Source organism: Scomber scombrus, chromosome 10 (genome assembly GCF_963691925.1).
Source record: "Scomber scombrus chromosome 10, fScoSco1.1, whole genome shotgun sequence".
NCBI classification, from domain to species: Eukaryota; Metazoa; Chordata; class Actinopteri; order Scombriformes; family Scombridae; genus Scomber; species Scomber scombrus.
Window position 1 is genome coordinate 26261705 of NC_084979.1, and position 17646 is coordinate 26279350.

At 40.5% G+C, this 17646-nt stretch overlaps 1 protein-coding gene across 1 annotated transcript in view; it reads right to left on the minus strand.

The window, feature by feature from the left end:
- Nucleotides 1–17646, minus strand: part of hspg2 (heparan sulfate proteoglycan 2) — a 97294-nt gene that overhangs the window by 18110 nt on the left and 61538 nt on the right. Inside the window, exons 35-55 of the mRNA XM_062427984.1 lie at nucleotides 16289–16582; nucleotides 16140–16193; nucleotides 15411–15494; nucleotides 14732–14824; nucleotides 14555–14650; nucleotides 14078–14308; nucleotides 13862–13975; nucleotides 13651–13778; nucleotides 12900–12986; nucleotides 12635–12693; nucleotides 11539–11703; nucleotides 11278–11388; nucleotides 10703–10803; nucleotides 9509–9689; nucleotides 6916–6975; nucleotides 3915–4037; nucleotides 3543–3695; nucleotides 2532–2692; nucleotides 2210–2287; nucleotides 512–647; nucleotides 211–362 (exon numbers count right to left, since the gene is read on the minus strand). Coding sequence (XP_062283968.1) covers nucleotides 211–362; nucleotides 512–647; nucleotides 2210–2287; nucleotides 2532–2692; nucleotides 3543–3695; nucleotides 3915–4037; nucleotides 6916–6975; nucleotides 9509–9689; nucleotides 10703–10803; nucleotides 11278–11388; nucleotides 11539–11703; nucleotides 12635–12693; nucleotides 12900–12986; nucleotides 13651–13778; nucleotides 13862–13975; nucleotides 14078–14308; nucleotides 14555–14650; nucleotides 14732–14824; nucleotides 15411–15494; nucleotides 16140–16193; nucleotides 16289–16582 — 2661 coding nt within the window. The remainder of the gene's footprint in view (nucleotides 1–210; nucleotides 363–511; nucleotides 648–2209; nucleotides 2288–2531; nucleotides 2693–3542; nucleotides 3696–3914; nucleotides 4038–6915; nucleotides 6976–9508; nucleotides 9690–10702; nucleotides 10804–11277; nucleotides 11389–11538; nucleotides 11704–12634; nucleotides 12694–12899; nucleotides 12987–13650; nucleotides 13779–13861; nucleotides 13976–14077; nucleotides 14309–14554; nucleotides 14651–14731; nucleotides 14825–15410; nucleotides 15495–16139; nucleotides 16194–16288; nucleotides 16583–17646) is intronic.

The window sequence follows — 17646 nt, forward strand, 5'->3', positions numbered from 1 at the left end:
CTCATACACTTAACAAGCTTCAAACTGAAAGGTCAGAGCTGTGCAGTGATTCTGACTCAAATATTTTTCTTTCAGGGGTTTTGGAAAGTTTGTGCTACTTAACATTCAAAAGATGTAGAAATGAAATACCTTTACCAGAATGTAAGACATCTCCAGTAAATAGGGGCACAATGATACACATACAGTTGTGTGTGAGAGTATTTGCTTTACCTGGTGGTTAGAGGAGAGGCGGCCGCTGGCTCTCGTCCAGGTGACTTGGGGTGGAGGATTTCCAGGGGCAAAACAGTTGAGCTCCAGACTCTGGCCCTCCTGGACATCAGCTATAGATGGCTGGATGCTAACAACTGAGGAGGCATGGTCTGCTGCACGAACACAAATATTAAATATGCACCACATCAGGTTTAAAGATCCACTTGACAAAATTTTGAATGAAAAGACGCTGTAGATAAAACCAGATGGTTCACAATCTTATGAGGTGGGTTGATTCTGTTTGGCTACCATGACTTCTTACCTTTGAGCACAGTGACTTTAACAGGTGCACTATTTGAGCCAATGCTGTTGCTACCGACACACATGAAAATGCCGGAGTCGGACATCTCGATGTTCGGGATGATCAGAGTACCGATGTCGGTGCGGTCCATGCGGGCCTGGAGGGGATATGATTTTTTTCTCATTTTGACATCAAATCAGATAAGTCACATACTGAACATAAAACTCATCACTTACTTGTTTCATGTCCTTTGAAACAACACAAATATGACATTGCTGACATTACGACATGACTACTGTAGCTGATAGAAACACAAAAGCACTACGGCGTAGATCTTTTAAGACAGGACAAGAGTTGTTATTGCTACAGTTCAGACTTTCTATGAATGGATTTTTGTTCATGATTCTACGGCACTCTTACTTTGTACATGAAACTATGTACAAAGTAGTGCCAACACTACTACAATGATTGTTGGGGTTATAATTTGTTAATGTATCGTGATTGGTGGTAATTAAATGTACTCTATATGAGACAAAGAATTGATGATTGATGATTGTATAAAGTGATGACACCATTAGGACAGTTAGAATCAACAGTTGGTGACACATTGATTTGAGCCAGGGTATACTTAACAAACCTTACACTGCATGTCTTAACTACAAAATATCTGACATCTGGGAATAATCTCAGCAAAATAACCACCATTAAAAACGTCAGAGCAAATATCAAGCAAGAACCAAAGACCTGCACCAGTTTCAACACTCATATTTAAGAGCTATGTCTCTCATGACTTTCTAGCTCATGAGCAATCAACAACTTGACTTGTTTGTACACTACTCCACATGGCAGCCAGGGGCCCAGCAAGACTGAAAATAAGCTTTTATTAAGTTTGGAAACACCTCAGAGGGAGGGGAATCAGGAGGGGAGGGTCTGGGGAGGGATTACTGTATCCGGGGGTTGTTGGGGCATCCATGGACAAAGCTGCTTAGCTCCGGCCCATTCAACCGTGAGGGAGGCTAAACCGAGCAGTGGCTGAGGCGGGCCCTGGCTCAATGTGTGTCTGAACCCATTGACGAGTTTTCAAAGCAAGCCGTTTGCTAGAGCATACAGAATTTCTGCGTGGTCGCACGGCAGAGCCCGGCTCCCCCTGGGAAAGGCTGACACAACGCAGTGACTCTCTGAGGCAGAACTAAACAGGCCTCAGAGCCCTCACCGAGCCGAGGAGGGCTGTGCAGAAACCAGACTAACACAAAACCCCCTGGAGCAGGGGGGCAGTGGGCTACGCCTGGCACAGAGCAAAATATGTCTGAAATACCTACAGTACCTACTGTATACTTAGTCCTGTTAATACACTCAGTGGAATGATGAGAGTCAACTTGGTGCTGAGAGCCCAAACACGTCAGCATGGTATGATGTGGACGGGACAAAACAAAGGACTATGTAACACTGTTATTAATAAAACGCAACATAAAAACAAGTACTGCATGCAAGTACACTAAGAAGTCAATAAGACTCAGCTAGTTGGTTTGAATATTATTGACACCTGCTCTAAATGGACTTAGTGAGCAGCTTTGGTAAATTAATGGGTTTTACAAGGTGTGAATTAGGGACACGTTTGATCATGCACTTAGTTGACAATGTGTGAAGACGATGGTCAGTGGAGGACAATGGATGTGAACTACGAAACGGAACAGACAGACAGTGGACAGATGGACAGACCTGCAGCTCCTCAATACGTCTCTGTAACACATCGATACTGTTGCTTTTAAACTGATGGAAACCATGAGAGGGAATGGCCTGAGCAAACGTCAGAATAGGGTGGGATCAAAAAAAAAAGGAGGAGGGGACAAACAGAAGGGAGGGAAAAATACAGGTAAATTGTCAAAATGCTGAAACACTCATAAAAACTGACACAGTATGATGAAATACCATCGGCACTGGACACACCTGAACAGCACAGCTGAATTTGAATACAGTTATAGTTTTAATCAATCCATGTTAAGTCATCATTCAGGCATGGAGACAGCATGAGGGGTCTCACCTGTGGAGGGATTTCTCCTCCATTTTTCAGCCAGGTGAGCTTCGGGGTGGGGGCTCCTGATGCTCTGCAGTACAACCTCAAGGTGTCGCCCTCGTGGACTTCAACATTTTGGGGGCTGACTTGGACTTGGGGCTGGGTGCCTAGGCCACCTGGGTTGGACTCTAACCAAAAAAATGCATGATTATTCAATTATAAAATATATCTTCCACAATATCTTGAGCTTGACAGTTAATATGTCAACAGATTCATTGTTTAGGGCTTGTTTTATTTTTGTGATAAAATCATTTACTTACTATAATGTGTTATAGTGTTACAGTAGCACAAGTAGAAAAAGTCATAAAGTCAGGGAATTGACTTAGTAAAGTCAGTTACACAGCAATATCTTTCTTCAGTTATTTAATATTAGCCACCATAAGCTACTGATTATAACAGATCAAGGAAGACTGCAGCAGCAAATCCCCTGAGTGTACTGACTTCCAGCGAGTCTTATGTTGCTCATGAATGCAACTTATCATTCACAAGGGGAAGATTGTGTTGTTTCTTCTTTTATAAGGAGCATAGCCTCACTATAAAGCAAGATGGTGATGATTTAAAGACAGCATTTGTTCCCTGTACAGGTCTCAAAAATTCAGATGATTCAATTGTGTTTTTCAAAAATAAAGACCAATTGAAAATGCATTGAAAATTGGTAAAATAATCTTTTTCTATTGTGATGAGATCACCTTGTTTTTAGAAGAAAATACAAAGTGTTGTTTTTTCAACTTATATCATGTTTGAGGACCACACACACATCCATCACCTAAGGGGCCATTGTATTGACTTAGTCATTCCTTCCAAACCATAAACACTAAGGGCCTAACCTCAACTTGTACCCCAGCCTCACAAAACCTTTTTTGCATTTTGTCCTTAAAAGGGAGGTAAATCAGTACAACATGACTATTTAAACAGATGTATGTCCCCACAACACATATGAATAATACATATCCACCCACACACAAACACATAGCGTACTTTGGATGAATAGAGAAGCCCGTGCTGTGTGCTCGCCATGAGTGTTCAGGGCCTTGCAGACGTATTCTCCCTCATCAGTTGAGTCCACTGCTGTGACGGTCAATACACCACCTCTTATCACAGCTCTGGGACTCATTCTGTTCCCTGGACCTCCTGTAACAATCAAAGTTACACCCTATCACTGAGGACATAATCAGCATTGAGGCGATGTTTCAAATGCGGGTTAAGATCTTTGTGACTTTGCATCATCTTAGGAGATTCACAAAATAAGCTAAATGACAACAGAAAATGGCCTTTGTACAAAAACTATGACTCTAACTGAACAAGACATGTACCAAAAGCTGCTTAAAGGGGAATTCTAGCTGCTCATACCGATCCATTCGATGGCAGGGGTTGGGTTCCCAGTCACTGTGCAGCGAAACTCTGCCCTCTGGCCCTTCTGGACATTCAGCACTGAGGGAGTGATGGTGGCAACAGGCTGAGCCCCCTCTGCAGCTACAGAGGAAGACACATCAGTCAAACACTGACTGAAAAACCAAAACTTCCCAGAAGTACAGCGAATGGAGAAATAAAGCATGAGGTGGTGGAGCAGAATATGAAACCCTTTCAGGAGTATGAGTCCTGTGCTTGGACATTATACAGATTAAGCTGTGGGGATGCTTGTGATTATAATGAATTGCTCAGACTGAGAGAGAGAGTGATGACCTCTGCCCATGCCCCCACCCACAGCCTTGGCAGTCTAGATCCTCAGAGCAGATGAAACAGATGAGATGTGGCAGGCAGGCCTTGGCATGGCCCCTGGGCATATTGCTGTCTGCGCCAGTTTGGCTGGCTGCTAGACTTCGTATTCAATCCCGTATGATCCCAGGGTGACAGAGCAAAAGAAAGGCCTCTTTCAGTTGCAAGGGAGGACTATGAGGCTATCTAAGCAGGCTGAAAACCTCTGGGACTGTTGTAGCCTGGGCGGAGCTGTGACTCTATGACCTTAGTGATACCAAACCCCAGAGCAGAGAGAGGAATCATTGCTCTCTATGGGTCATGGGGCAGACATGGCGGCCCCAAGTCTACACTTAACACACAAGTCACCTCTAATGTGACGAATAATTTGGATTGTGACTATAAAGGTGTTTTGTAGTATTTCTGACATGGTTTTTAAATGGTTTCATAGAAGTGTCACTGCATCAGGAAATTAAATTTTAGGGGCCAGTTCACCCAGATTAAGAAAGAAGAATGTCACACTCCACTACTTCTAGTTCTACCTCTTCAAGAAAATAGTTTCGGTTTTATTTGTCCAAGTTTTGATACAATGAAGTTAAATTAAACTTCATGTGTACTATTGAAAACATTGACAAAAGACATTTGAGCCAGACTAAAGTGTCTACAGCCATACGAGTGGCTTAGTGAGGCTGGTACTGAGACACAGTGGTGCTTTGAGCTAAATGCTAATGACAGCATGCTAACATTTGCTAATTAGCATGAAACACAAAGTTCAGCTGAGGCTGGATGTCATTAGTTTTACAGCTGAAAAAAACTAATTGATTAATAGATTGGTTAATTGATCAACTACTTTGAGAAACACCTAGTTGTTTATATAATAGCTTCATAATTTTAAAGAGTTGCTGCTTTTCTTTGTCATATATGCTAGTATCTTTGGGTTGTTCTGTTAGTTGAACAAAATAAGTAATTTGACGATATCACTTTGGACCTTAGGAAACTGTGTTGGACAATTTTCACAAATTTTGAACGATTCATCAAGAAAATAATCAGCAGATTATTCCATTATGAAAATAATTGTTATTTGCAGCCCCAGTTGCAGGTATTCGGTTATAAATGGAAAGAGAGGGACATTAATGGCTGAACCAAATTTCATAATTATCCTGACAACATATTTTGATATATTTCGTTTTGGGGTGTTGGAAAAATCAAATGCCATTGCTGTCCCTGGAGCCATGATGCTAGTATGGCTAATAACTCTGAAGTCATGTGTCTCTCCAAAGATAGTATCCCTGTTACTCTGGACAATACACAGATTACACTGTCGACAGTTTTCATAAGGACTATTTCTAATCCAGAGAGTAGCTCCATTCACCCCCATTGTATTTGTATAGCAGCAGGGAAATATCAAAACATGGACAGATAAAACAAAACAAAACAGAACTAAAAACATCTGCTTGGCAAGAAATCACTAGTGTTGAAACAGAAAAATATTTGTTCCTATATTCTGGGTAAATGGATCCTTTGCCTTCTCGATGACATATGCAGTACGGTTTGACTTCCATCTCTAGATATCACATTTGTCATTTTAAGCACAGCTCCGTTTGACACTTTGAAAGTGGACACCAGTCTGCAACCCACATTCAGCTGTAATGTGATGTAATGAGGTTGTGATGGGATGTATTAAGCACAGTATGATGTTTGAAGCCCAGATGACATATATTTCTCAGTGCAGCAAGTTTCCTGAGGAGAAAGAAGAAAGCGCAGGAGGAAGAAAGGGATACAGAGGGAAAAAAGGGACACCTCCTGTCTCTGAATGTGGAGACCTAAAAAAAATATACACATCTAGGACTAACATTGTATTAACTGCGGGACTAAATCAGTTGGCAAGATGTAACAAAATGTCAATTTTGTTACATCAGGGCTTAATGAGCAATCAGGGCTTAATGAGCAATTAAACCTGCTTATGTAACAAGTTGCTTTATTTTAACCCCATTAACTTAAAGTCGTTGCTTTTATATAATCAGTAACAGGCTTTATTATATTTCTGTCCCATTTAGAGGGACATTTTATAATATGTTGACGACTTTCTAAGCTTTAACTTGTTAAATTCTTTGTTGTGATAAAGCATCCCGAATATACTTTTGGATAAATAATGGGTTCATTGTTTACAATGCATGTTTTGTGGATGCCTCTAGTTACTGTATAACACTGACAGAGTTTTATAATGATGGAGAGTAGACTCAACATTCATGAGGAGTTGCCCATAAGAATGATCATGCACTTTTTCCTGCAGTGATGGACCCCAATGAACCCAAAGAGCCAGGTGGGAGCCAGTAATGCTCATGTACAATCTATAAAGTTTGACGCTAAAAAACATTAAATATGATTAATTTGATCATTTTACACGACTGAAAGATTTAGGTCTCAATGGAACTGCATGCCTGCATACTAACAGCACATAAAACAGCCTGGATGCTCCGGGCTGGCATGTGTGAGAGTGAGTGGAGTCAGTTTCAGTTTGTTGATTGTACATGTACACTACCAGGCCACCATATATCCATGCTGCAGAAGATGAGTGCATGCATGATATAGAGAGGGAGAGGCGGGTCCCTTCAGGGAGCCCAGCAGAGAGGAAACCATGCCCATGCGGACTTACGCTTTCTGTGTCCTTCAAACATTTCATAGGCTGTGTAAAACATCTGAGTCTGTGAGGCTTCTGGAGATGGGGGAGGGAAGGAGGTAGGGAGGGAGGAGGGGACAGGTAAACTGACAGGTCAGTTCTCCGGAGTAACAGCCGTTTACCTCCCGGACACACTTATAGTATATCCATTTCCAAACGTGGGCCGCCGTGGTATTGTCCAATTGATTCCCAAAAGCACCACACACATTGTAAACATGCTAAAAAAAACATGAACTTGAATTCAAATGGCACCGACATGACATCAAACATCTAGGTATATTTTTAATTTGTCTATTTCAGCTCATGATGGATTTTCCTAATTATTTAAAGAAATGTTTTGACCATGACTGTTGGTGCCTTTAAATTCATAGTAATATGCAATCCATTTTCATACTTACCTGGTACATGTTACCCAGTAGTACTGAAGAGTGTTTGTTAGAATGACCATATTGTTTGTATTATTACATGCTTATCTCACACTGAAACACTTCTCACAACATGTGTTATAGGATAAAAAAAAGAAAAAAACATTCTCAAATATGCTTCTTATCCTGTGTATTCATAATCAAAATACAAATACCATAACACACACACACACACACACACACACACAGGCACAACTATGACAACTTTGCACAGAGTAAAAAAGAAGTTTGCAGAATAGCCACACGAGACATGCAGGTTAGTAGCAAGAAGCAGTTTTAAACATATAAAATGAAATATCATAGTTTCATTTTCAGCTGGTAAAAGCATACAGCTTGTGGTTATCCTAAACTGTTCAATATAGTGTGAGCCCCATTCATAGAATTAGCAAATCATTTTGATCTATTTTCATTATTTTAATCATTTTTCTCTTTTTCACAAAATATTTTCACAGTTATGATAAATACATTACAGTGTGACATGTGTACATTACATCAGTTAGGTATTCTTTAATAAGAAATATTAAAAAATGACTAAGATCTTTACAGAAGCACCTTTGGTTTTATTTTCATCATATAGCCTTTGAATCAATAAGAACTAACAAAAAAGGAAATGCAGACCAAATAGTAAATAAAGTGGTTTGAAGTGTGACCTGTGAATTTTGAGGTGTAAAATATTCTGTTATATATAAAAATATTTTCTTAGAAAAACACAACAAAGTAATTTCTCTAAATAGCCTAAAAGTAAACACACATCATACAAGGTAATTGAATTCAAATGGCCAATTCCCTTTAAAACAACTTACCAAAGAGAAAAGAAATTCTAACATTTCTGATATATTTGATTTCATGGAAACATTTCAGGATAACATATTTCAGTCAATCAAAGAAGACAATGTGCCAATATTGACAGGATGTATATAAAAAGACCATAATATACAATTGTAGCTGATTATTGACAAAATTAGGATTTAAAAAGAACGCTTTCTTCCGCATTTCAAGTCAGATCTTAAATATTTTACCAACTTAAACTTACGAATAACAACTGATACAAACAGCTCAGACTTCTGCTGACACTGAAGGAATATTTCAGTAGTACAGCACTGAATGTGACCACAGGTTTAACCAACTGCAAGGCTAATAGCACCATTTTGTTCATTGACATTCATGATCAGGATGACCGGGAGAGTAACACAGCAGGCAGTAATTTCAGGAGGGAATACTGTATATATATATATATGGAGTGGAACGGCACAAACAAATCACGAGTATTGGGCTTCTTCCTACTTCTCCTCTCTTGCAGATACACTGAAGTCCTCTTTCAATGTCATTTGCAGAGTCACTATAAACCCATCGTGGCAGCCACATTCCTCCTCATCATCATCATTACACTCTACAGCTCAGGTAGGGAGGAACTCCAGGAGCCCAAAGTTAAAGATAGACACCAGAATCCAGCACCCTTCTAGTAAAACCTCAAGCTGCAGAAACCAGCAACTCTACCAGTAATTGATAAGCAAATAAACCACCACCAATTAATTTGACCCGTATGGGGAGGAAGGAGGAAAGGATAAAAGGATAAAATAACAGCAGCAGCTTCGAGTTGAGTATTGGCGGAAAGTATCACCCACAAATAATTGATCAAAAAGAGCACACATTTTGGCCCAAGTTTAGTGGATGTGTCGTAACTTTGAGCGCTGATTAGTTAAATCTATAACTGCATTATATTTGACCCCATATGTTATCAGGAAAATGTCATTTAAACCAAACCCACAAGCTGTATTTCTTCATATAAAGTACAGAAAAAATCTATTAATAAGAAACAAACAAGGCAGCAAGCTTTTAAAAAATGCAGCAGGAAGAGCTGGATTGGCAGTATGATGTGAAGATGTGGCTTATATTTTGGTATCTGAGAGCAGAAGGCGAAAGCATTTGGAGTTAGAACTGCAAGCGTATTATGCTGTTAACTCAGAGCTGAGTGTTTACAGTGCACAATGTGAGATGTAGTCAAACAGAGAAGCATGCACCATTCCAAGCTGAAGGGGAAAACTCCAAGTTTAATGGGGGGGGAGAGGGGGTCTATGGGAGCCAGAGCTGGCAGGGTGGCGGGGAGTGATGGGTTATGGAATGCGGTGCCGTGGATCACGAACCTGGCACGTAGAGGATGGCTTTGCCCTCATCCATGGCAAACATGTTGGAGCCAGTGCAAATGTAAAGTCCAGCATCCTCCGGCTGGACGTTCTGAATCGTCAGGATGCCGTTGAAGTCCATGGCGCGGTTGGGAAGCTTCCCGTTCCCTAGCCGGGTCCATACCAGAGTGTAGGCTGGTGACTGTGGAAGGGTGAGCGAATAAATACAGAAAACTTACCAGCTGCATGCAATTGCCCAAGAATGGGACAAAAATTCTAAATAAATGCTACCAACACGTACTTTCTGTTACACATTGGAATGTTTCATACTTGTAGACCTTTGCAATAATGTAAAATGTAGTAAAAACATAAATATTAATTACAGATTTAAAATAAAGAAGGATTAGTTGACACTGAAACACTGAAAACAGGGGAAAACTGCTAGCCTGGCTCAGTCTAAAGCTAACACAATTTGCCTAACAGCATCTCTAAAGTGCATTAATTAACTTGCTGTATCTCATTTTTTATAATCTGGACAAAAAACAAAGTTAAAAGCAACAATTTGTGGTTTTACTGGGGGTTAAGTGTGGTCGAGAGCAGACTTTATTGACCCACTGGAATTGAATAAACCAGTATGAGCACTCACAAGCTAGTTATTAGCTAACTTACATTGTGTAAACAGGCAAACTATGACTTTCTCCAACAATTTATGTTATTTTAAGCCAAACAGCACTTCATTTGGTTCATAACTATAATTTTGGAGGCCAAGGACATACCAAAGAGGAATCTCAGAAGTACAATAATTATCTACACAGGTTAAGACTAAATTTTCTGATCCGCATCAATTTGTCACTGTGAGTTTTTCAGCAAATCACTGCAGAGATGGCAGATTAATTTCAACTTTCAACTTTAGACTCCTTGCTTTTTTCATGTCGCTGGTAAGTCCTTCAATTACTGGAATACCTCAAGGGAGATTTGTTACTTTTGGACAGAGCCAGGCTTGTTGTTTCCAATTTCCACTCTTAATTATAAGCTAGCTAGCTTCATATTTAGTGTACGTGTCAGATAAGAGTGGTATTGATCTTTGAAAGCCAATAAGAGTATTTCCCAAAATGTTTGATTATTCCTTTAAATGCAAATTGATTTTAAATATAAAATGAATGAACAATAATAATAATAATACAAAAAAAATAAAATAAATGTGACCGGTGTTACCTTGCTCTTTGCAGTACAGATGAAGCTGACAGTGGACCCCACCCTAACAGTCTGGGCTTTGGGCTCCTCAATTGTCACCTCAATAGGTTTGAAAGGGACACCTGGACAAATGCAGAGAAATTAGTACCATTTTTTAAATTACAGTTATATTATTTAATCATTTAATACAGTTAGAGTTAGTTTACAAAAAGCAAACTGATGAACAAGATTTATTGAAAGGCATAGTCAAGGCAAAGTCTGACATAATATATAAATGATCAGGTCTCCTCCACATCAGATTTAAAGCCTTTATTTAATCAGTAGTAAAGTAAAAAGCTACTTCAAGTTCACTATAAAAATACCTGTATAAATCCTGAAGGACACATTTGATCCATAAAACATATTTTGCCAGACTCGTTGTGCATATCTTATTTCAGCACTTTCAAAACTCCAAATAGCAAGAATGTGCATGTGAATGAGGTTTTAAATAATCCATGCTTCAGCAAACCCACCGGTGCCGTCTGTTCATATTCTTATGATAAGAAGCATAAGGTAAAAAACCTATTTGCTAATCTGGCAATTAGACCAATACGCACTTGTGACAACAATTTCAGCACGGCTCCTGTTGGTGCTGTGCTGGTCTCTGCAGGTACAGACGTAAACGCCAGCATCACTCGGCTGAACAGTAGGGAAGTACAGTTCTGCTCCTGCACACACACACACACACACAGATGAGAAACACACATAAACTGTCATTCTATATGTGATCTCTAATAGTAAGTATATCAGTTCTACAAGATATGATCATGTCTTATTTTACACAAGTTGTGGCCATGTTGTTGACCTGTGTGCCGTACCTTGTCTGCGTCTGTCAGTACTGTGTGAGATGGGACGTCCATCCTCTCTGGACCAGTGGAAATAGTGTGGAGGAGAGCCAGACACCTGACACCGCAGAGTGACAGGCCCACCCTGGGTAGCCAGGACCCTCTCTGGATAAACCTTCACCACCAGGGAGGCTGCAGCTGCAAAGAGCAGAGATCATAACAAACACATCAGGAATATTCTCTGAGAACGTCAACATAAAAAACATCAGAGTAACTTTCACAATGTCAGGTCAGGCAGTAAGATAGATGTTTCATTTCTGTTTTGAGAAGCAAAACTGGATGAACAAGTTAAGCCAAATCGGGTAAGGGAAGAGTGTAAAATAGCTGAGGTGTCCCCATGGCCTAGTGGTGTAAGACTCATACAATGCAATTGTAATGCCGCCTGTTTTATTGGGGCTTACATGTCATCCCCCTCGCATATCCACCTCTACTGACCATTGTTGAATAGTCAGTTTGAGGCAGTGGTAGGATTGCCTTATCACTTAAAATCTCCATCAGACTGTATTGTTATTTGGCTGTGAAGGATGTTTGTTCGTATTGTTTTCAGTTTTATTTGTGTTGTGGGTTTATTTTTTTTATCTTGCAGGAGTGTGTATGTATTTTGATGTTTAACTTGAGGCCAAAATTAAACGTATCCTGTGGAGTTCTTGACTGCTATGGAGCAAAGTGGGTCCCCATGCTATTGCTAACAGTTGGCAGCAGTAGGATGGAAAAAACACTGCAAAGTAACACTGAATGGAAACAGAGGTATTTGTTTACAAGAAAACTACACAGGATACCTTTAAATACTCTGAACAAGAGTAGTCACAGGTTAGTGAAACGGTTCCAAACTGGAGTATGTAGTCACGATTAATGAACCATGACTTTAATTGCTAAGTTCCACTTTTCTTAGCTTCTTTTGCAAAGTTTCACTTCTGGTCTTTTTCCTTTCAGCAGCATCATACTATAGACTATAACTCAAGCACAAACAGCACAAGCATTTATATACAGTAGCAGTATAGTTTAGTTTTTTAACATTATCATGAACACAGTTAAGTCATATTTCTACTATAATGAAATGTAGCCTTACCATCATATGCACGACATTTCTGCCTCTCCTGTGGGTTGCCAGTGTATCCAGGAGCACAACTGATGATGGCAAAAACAGACAGGAAATGATTGAATGATTGTCAATGATCATGTTTTATCTAGTCTATCTAGTAATCTAATTTTTTAATTGAAATACTTGCTGGTTATGACACTCGTGGACGTTGTATTCATCCTTCTGTGCAATTTATCAAAATGAACTGCTTGAAAAGGACCCACATTGAGAGAATGCAATGGATCATCCTTACCGTTCACAGTACTGGCCAGTGTATCCAGGCTGACAGGCAGTACACTGGTAGCCTCCATTTCCAAGGCTCTCACAGGTTGGAGAGAACCTTTTACAAGAGTAACACACATAGACAAGAAGCTTGTCAGCTTAATCCTTTGCTGTGAAATGACTGAAGACAATTTCATATGCTTCACAAATTTCCAAAATACTACTGTTAGTATTTTCAAGGCAAGTGATGGCAAAGGAACTAAAATATGACAAAAAACAGGTGTATTTACACTGGAAGCAGATGTCTGAAACTACCTCATTTCACTGAAAGATTTCTTTATGTTACAAAAAACAAATTCTAATTTTAGTTGTATATTTATTATGTCATGTCTACTCCTGTTTAATCACCTGTTGTTTGTCTTCCATCACCAATAGAAAAAGACCTGGAGTGAATAATTTGTTATGCTAGATAGACTCTGGAGTAGATTAGCCTGGTTGGCCAGAATTCAGAGGCCAAATGTACTGTAGCTTTTTACTGGCACTGGGCAACAAATTCCTGATTTGCTAAAAATGAAATAAGCGTGGATACAAAATCAGATGATGTCATTTAGGAGCTTTTTGATGATAGTTGCAAGAGACATCTTAATAATGGAACTTAATCAAACTCAAGAATTTGCAAGAACTTGGAATTTGCTGTAAAGAAGAGCAAGTGAGCCGGACAAGAGTCTTGAGCTATAAATGGAGGTGGAATGTGAGGTCTAGGTATCTGTGCCAGTACTCACTGGTTTTCTGGGTCAGTGTGAGGGCAGGCGCAGGGCTGGCAGTCCTCTGGAGTGCCAACAGTGGGGTCGCCAAAGAAGCCTGGGGCGCACTGTTCACAGAGCTCACCCTGAGTGTTATGCAGGCAGCTCTGGAAGGAGAACCGTATCATGTTTAGAAATCTGTGCCACAACAATACAGATATCAGTCATGTAATTATTTAGTGCTTCATACCGTGCAGATGCCAGTTTCAGGGTGACATGAGTCAGAGTGGCCGTTGCATTCACAAAGCTCACAGTGACCCAGGTACAAACCTCCCCCAGTGCGAGTATATCCAGATGCACAGTCCTAAAACAGACATATGTGATTCAGATACATCAAGGAGCATTTTAGTGAAGCGCAGTCAACCTGTAAAATTCAACGGTTCATTGAGAAAGAATGAACCATTACCTGGCAGGAGAGTCCCTGGTACCCAGGTGGGCAGCGGCACTGCTCCACTTCGAGGGCCTGTGCCAAGCCACTGTAGTTGGGCACCGCAACTTCCATGCTGATATCAGAGATACTGGAGGAGCGCATCTCAGAAGCGTAAGATGCTCGGATCAGGATGTCATCCAGATCAGCCAGGATCATCATCAGGTGTTCTCGGGTGGCTGGCATGCCATCGGGACGCCGCCAGTTTTCCTACACAAAAAGAAGACAGTAATTGCTATTAATGCAGTAAAAACCATGTAATTACAAGGGTATTTCTAATTTTCAGTCTATTATTGTATAATAGTAGTGTGAAATTTGATCTATCCCTGCTAAAAAAGAATCACTTTGCTTGTTCTGTTCAAGGAAGGTAAGAAGCCAGATGTCAGGTTCAATCAATGAACCACTTCACTTCAAAAAGCCAGATGCTCACTGCGTCACTGGGCTGTTGCCACTCACCTCTCTGAAGACAATCTCAAACTGACTATGCTCCTTCGCGCCGACCAGCGAGTTCCTATTCCAGGTCTGGAAGGCTACCAGAGTGATGTCATTACCCTACAGGAGCAACATCAAAAGGTAAGGGAACACTTCAAATGCATGTAAGAAAACTGCCAATCAGCATGAGGTCATACTCACGATAATCTGGACGTTGGCATCCTCAATGAAAGTTCCTCTTGAACCAGGCACATAGGAAATGGTGTATTTAAGTTTACCACCATACGAACCCACCTAAAACATGGTTAGCAAGAAAGAGACTTTAGATCTTTTGACAGGTCAAACTGTGCTGCAATTTCTCCATGATGAAACAGAAAGATCAAATGTAGCAAAAATCAGTGCCAGGTGGCTACTTGAAGCTGTTTCTTCCACATGTGAAAGTAATCATGTTAACAGAAAAAATTTTCATTTACATTTTGCAGAATAGTAAATACATTTAATGCCACAGAAGACAATGACAGGACTTCTGACATTTGTACTTTGAACCCTTCTTTAGTTAAATGTTAAATCATGAACAGCTAAGCACGTAAAACTCAAACAGCAGTGTGTGTTTATCTTCCTTCTAATTGTGTGTGACAGAGGAAGTCTATATGGATTATTAACAAAAAAAGGAAAATCTGCTTTTTGCTACAGTGGAGGACCAATGAAATTCAAAAGGACACATGGAGGAAGGGGTCATGGGGAGTATAGACAGGTGAAGAACTGGTGAGGATGAGGGTTGAACGACAATGGGAAGGTGGGAGGAGGTGCAGTATTTTCTGTGACCTCAAGGGTTGACCCACGGTCAGGGGAATAGGTCGCCCCAAGTTTTCAAAGTTACCTTATCCCCTGTGAACTGCGCCGGGAGCTGCCAGTAGAGCAGTTCATCCTGGAGCAAGCTGAAACCTTTGTAGACCAGAGCGTACTGAGAGGCAAAGGAGGAAGGAGAGGCATAAGAGAATAAGCCACGGACTTAGAGAGAGATAGGCAGAGAGACTAAATCACATGCAGGCAGAGAGGAAGTACAAGCAAGCAAGCATGGTGAAGAGTAACCCCACAACAAATGTGTGACATACAGCTCAACTTTTTAAAACATTTTTTTCTCTGGTATAAGTGCTATTAAAACATCTATTATTTTGCTGGTGACAGTTTGATAAGAACATGGAAGTCATGCTTTGTTCTATCTAACAACTAAAACAACAACTTCCACTGTCATTAAAGTGAAAATGACAGCTTAAGATGTGCTCAAGAGGATGTTTTAAACCAGACAACAGTGTAATGACAGACTACTGTAAAACCAATGTTGTTCTCAAGTGGACAATTACAGTGCGCTCTGTAATGGTGAGTGGGAGCTATTTAACAAAATACCACCCAGTAGAGCAATGGGATTATGTGAATTATGCATTAAATGTAAATTCTGCACTAAACCAGTACATGATCATTTTTAACTTAACTGCCCTAGGTGGTGGTTAATTAACTCTTGAAACGTTTCTATCAGAAACAGCATGCCAGTTTCCTATGTGCCATGAGCAACACATCAAGTCAGTCACTCAGTCATGCCACTTTCTACCTTGCTGCTGTCCCTAGAAGCACTAGCAGAAGTCTTTCTCACTGTGTTCTTGCTCTGAAGAGTAAATATAAATACAGCAAGTCACAACCAAGAAACAAAAAGTCTCTTTAATAATACATAAACCTCTCCCAATCCCTGACAGAGTGTACCTGCAGATGAGGAGAACGGCCTGGGGAGAAGGGTTGGGGTCTGGTTGGTCTAATTGAAGAGGAGATACCAGACGGAGAAGAAGGGGGGCTCAGGTTACGTAAAGACCATTTAGAGGAGGAGGAAGAAGAAGAGGAAGTTGGGACCCGAGAAGATGAAGAGGATGAGGAGGGAAAGGAGGACTTAGAGGAATGGGGAGAAAAAGAGGAAGGGGAGAGTGGAGGGGAACCAGCTTGTCGACGGGTGAAGTTAGAGAAGAGGGCCCAGACCTGATCATCCATCTGTCTGACATCACCCTGGAGAGGCGGAAAGTGGGGTACCAGAGATGTAGAGGATACGTAACCATGGGAACAGTCAATGTGACAGTCAAGCGGTTTAGATTTTAGTTCTGCCGCATTGTACACTGATGATGTACATCACTGTAGGAAGGTGAGCATGCTGAGTCGTGCTTTTCAGTTTGGATCTAGATTCAAACTACGCTTGGACATGCTGCGCACACGAATAACTGTCAGGCTCTTGTGAACTGTACTCACTCCAACAGTGAGATCACACAGATAAAACACTTGCATCAACAACTTCTTGCACTTGAGAAACTTTCCTGGGACTTTGCATGCCAACTCAAATCTTTGTCATTCACACACATGCAAATGCCCACGCAGAGTCTAACAACGTGATCCTGCTCAGTGAACTCCCATCAAACCGAAGTGACTCTTCATGCTGCTACATACATCTATGAACACACAAACTCTCTGTGTGTTAGCCTATAATGACGTTAACATGGTCCATCACTTTATTCTTATTAGATGTGTGAGTGTTGCCTTTACTACCACAACCTACAGTGCATTTCATACAAAATACCTGACTAGCTCTTTTGGATCTGTGGGAGCCTTTACGTTCAGAGGCCATTAGCTTCCAAATGGAAGCATCCTTCCTTAGCTGCTCCTCTGGCAAGTACGAGTCACTCTATTGATGTGGATAAAGCAAGCTCTTTGATCACTTTCCTTATCACTGGGCTGATGGTATTTGGTGTGATGGTGTTGTGGCAGTGTTATTCAAGCAAAGTTAAACTGTATGAAGCTCTTTAATGGACCATTAATGATCAACCATTTACATGGCTCATGTGATGTGGAGCAGAATGCAATTTCCATGTGCAATATGCATTGCGATGTAAATGGTAAAATCTAGGAGACATTTAGGGGACACCTTAGTAGCAAACTGCATACATTGCTGTCAAAATACCATGCATTTAATAGCAAATTCAGTCAGCATCAAGAAATTAGAGGCATAAAACACAATGTGTATCAACAATATATGGATAAGCACCACGTCAAAATACAATGTATGCCATTCAGTATAAAAC